Source organism: Brassica oleracea, chromosome C4 (assembly GCF_000695525.1).
Source record: "Brassica oleracea var. oleracea cultivar TO1000 chromosome C4, BOL, whole genome shotgun sequence".
NCBI lineage: Eukaryota > Viridiplantae > Streptophyta > Magnoliopsida > Brassicales > Brassicaceae > Brassica > Brassica oleracea.
This window is the reverse complement of record NC_027751.1, coordinates 10,849,789-10,852,007: the sequence shown is the minus strand read 5'-3', so window position 1 is coordinate 10,852,007 and position 2,219 is coordinate 10,849,789. Positions and strand designations below refer to the sequence as shown.

Sequence of the window (2,219 nt, the reverse complement as noted above, 5' to 3'; positions counted from 1 at the left end):
TTCCTTTTGATGCAATACAAATTGTTAAAGCAATTTTCAGTTTTCTTTTTTAAGTTAAAAAGTTATCAATTTCATAGTTCATCCAAATTGCAACATAAAATTGCGTTCCATAATCAAATATCCCCAAATATGTTAGGCCCCTAAAGCCCAAAAGTATCAATATTCAGTTTGTAACAAGGCCCATTACACAATAACCATTTCAAAAAACTAGTGAGACAGAGATTTGTTCTCTTTGTAGAATTGAATCACATCCACACACCCACAGAAAAGCCAAACCACACCACGACTCTGTTTTCCTCATTTATCTTACACAATGGCTCCAATCAAACACCACTTCGCCCCCAAAAATCCACCACTTCTAACGAAACCATGCTATTAAACATCTCATCTCCCTCAATCTCTCATCGAAACCCTCACTTCCTCTCCCCTCTCAACCACCTCCCTCCCCGATCCAAAACCCACCTCTCAAAATCCCACCTTTACCCCAACCCCTCTGCTTTCCCCAACCAAACCCTCAGAAACAGAGCACCCTTTGGAAACAAGAGCCCCCCGCATGGAGAACGGCTCCGTCTCAGACCAAAAGCTCTCCCTGGGATCGACTTAGGAAGCTTCGAGTCCGTCCTGGAAGCAACAGCCGTCCTCACCGCCATCATCGTCGTCCACGAGTCCGGCCACTTCCTCGCCGCCACCCTCCAAGGAATCCACGTGAGTAAGTTCGCTGTCGGGTTTGGTCCGATTCTAGCTAAGTTCGATTTCAAGAACGTTGAGTATTCCCTTAGGGCGTTCCCTCTAGGCGGGTTCGTTGGTTTCCCCGACAACGATCCCGACAGCGAGATTGCAACCGACGATGAGAACTTGCTCAAGAACAGACCGGTTTTGGATAGATCGATTGTTGTCTCGGCGGGGATCATCGCTAATGTGATCTTTGCTTATGTTATAATCTTTGTACAAGTGTTGTCCGTTGGTTTGCCTGTTCAAGAAGCGTTCCCTGGTGTTCTTGTTCCCGAAGTTAAGACCTTTTCTGCTGCTTCTCGTGATGGGTTGCTTTCTGGTGACGTTATCCTTTCTGTCGATGGTGCTGAGCTGTCTAAGACTGGTCCTGATGCTGTCTCTAAGGTTGTTGATATTGTTAAAAGAAGCCCCGAGAGTGATGTGTTGTTTAGAATCGAGAGAGGGAATCAAGATTTGGTTGTTCGGGTTAGGCCTAATAAGAACTTCGATGGGACGGGGAAGATCGGTGTTCAGCTGTCTCCAAACGTTAGAATCACTAAGGTGAGGCCGAGGAACGTTCCCGAAGCGTTTAGGTTCGCGGGGAAGGAGTTTATGGGGCTGTCTTCTAATGTCTTGGACGGTCTGAAGCAGACGTTCTTCAACTTCTCTCAGACTGCGAGTAAAGTGGCAGGTCCCGTGGCGATCATTGCGGTGGGAGCAGAGGTGGCGAGATCGAACACCGACGGGCTTTACCAGTTCGCGGCGCTGCTGAATATCAACCTCGCCGTGATCAATCTCTTGCCGTTGCCTGCTCTCGACGGCGGAACGTTGGCGTTGATACTGTTGGAGGCGGTTAGAGGAGGGAGGAAGCTTCCTGTGGAGGTGGAGCAGGGGATCATGTCTTCAGGGATCATGCTTGTGATATTCCTTGGATTGTTTCTCATTGTCAAGGACACACTTAGCCTTGATTTCATTCAAGAAATGTTGTAGTTACATCTCTTTTGCCAAAAGAAAAGTGTTTCGAGTAATGTGATACTGAATATGGAAATTGATTTGTGATTGGGTGTATAACGAGGGTCGGTCTTGAACTCATGACTCTTAACTCTGCGTAGATGGCGATACTCTCTCGACACAAGGTTGCCATTGGTTTGTATAGGCATGGCTGTTCGAGTTTTGGACCGGATATTTCGGGTTTACGCACACATGTTATATATTAAAATAGAAGTAATCATTTAGTTCATGTGATTTTTTTATTTGGACTCCTCTTATAAAGTTGTTTAAATTATATTTTTATAAATATATAAATTATTTTGAATTATTCTAAAACAAAAAAAAAATCAAATAGATATTCCTACATTTTCTCTGAAATTGTATATGAATAAAATATTTTCATATCTTTTTATTTACAATATAAATATATTATTCATTTTCATTAAAATAAATCTTTTAAATATTTAATTAATTTTGTATTTATTTAGATAAATATATATTCATTTTTCAGTTAATAT

General features: G+C 42.5%; 1 protein-coding gene across 1 annotated transcript; it reads left to right on the top strand.

Annotated features, from left to right (window-relative positions):
* The first annotated feature begins 252 nt into the window (after positions 1-252).
* Positions 253-1,801, top strand: LOC106342664 (membrane metalloprotease ARASP, chloroplastic). Its single transcript, XM_013781665.1, has one exon. It carries the CDS (start codon positions 370-372, stop codon positions 1,699-1,701), a length of 1,332 nt encoding a protein of 443 aa, XP_013637119.1. The 5' UTR covers positions 253-369; the 3' UTR covers positions 1,702-1,801.
* Positions 1,802-2,219: the final 418 nt, after the last annotated feature.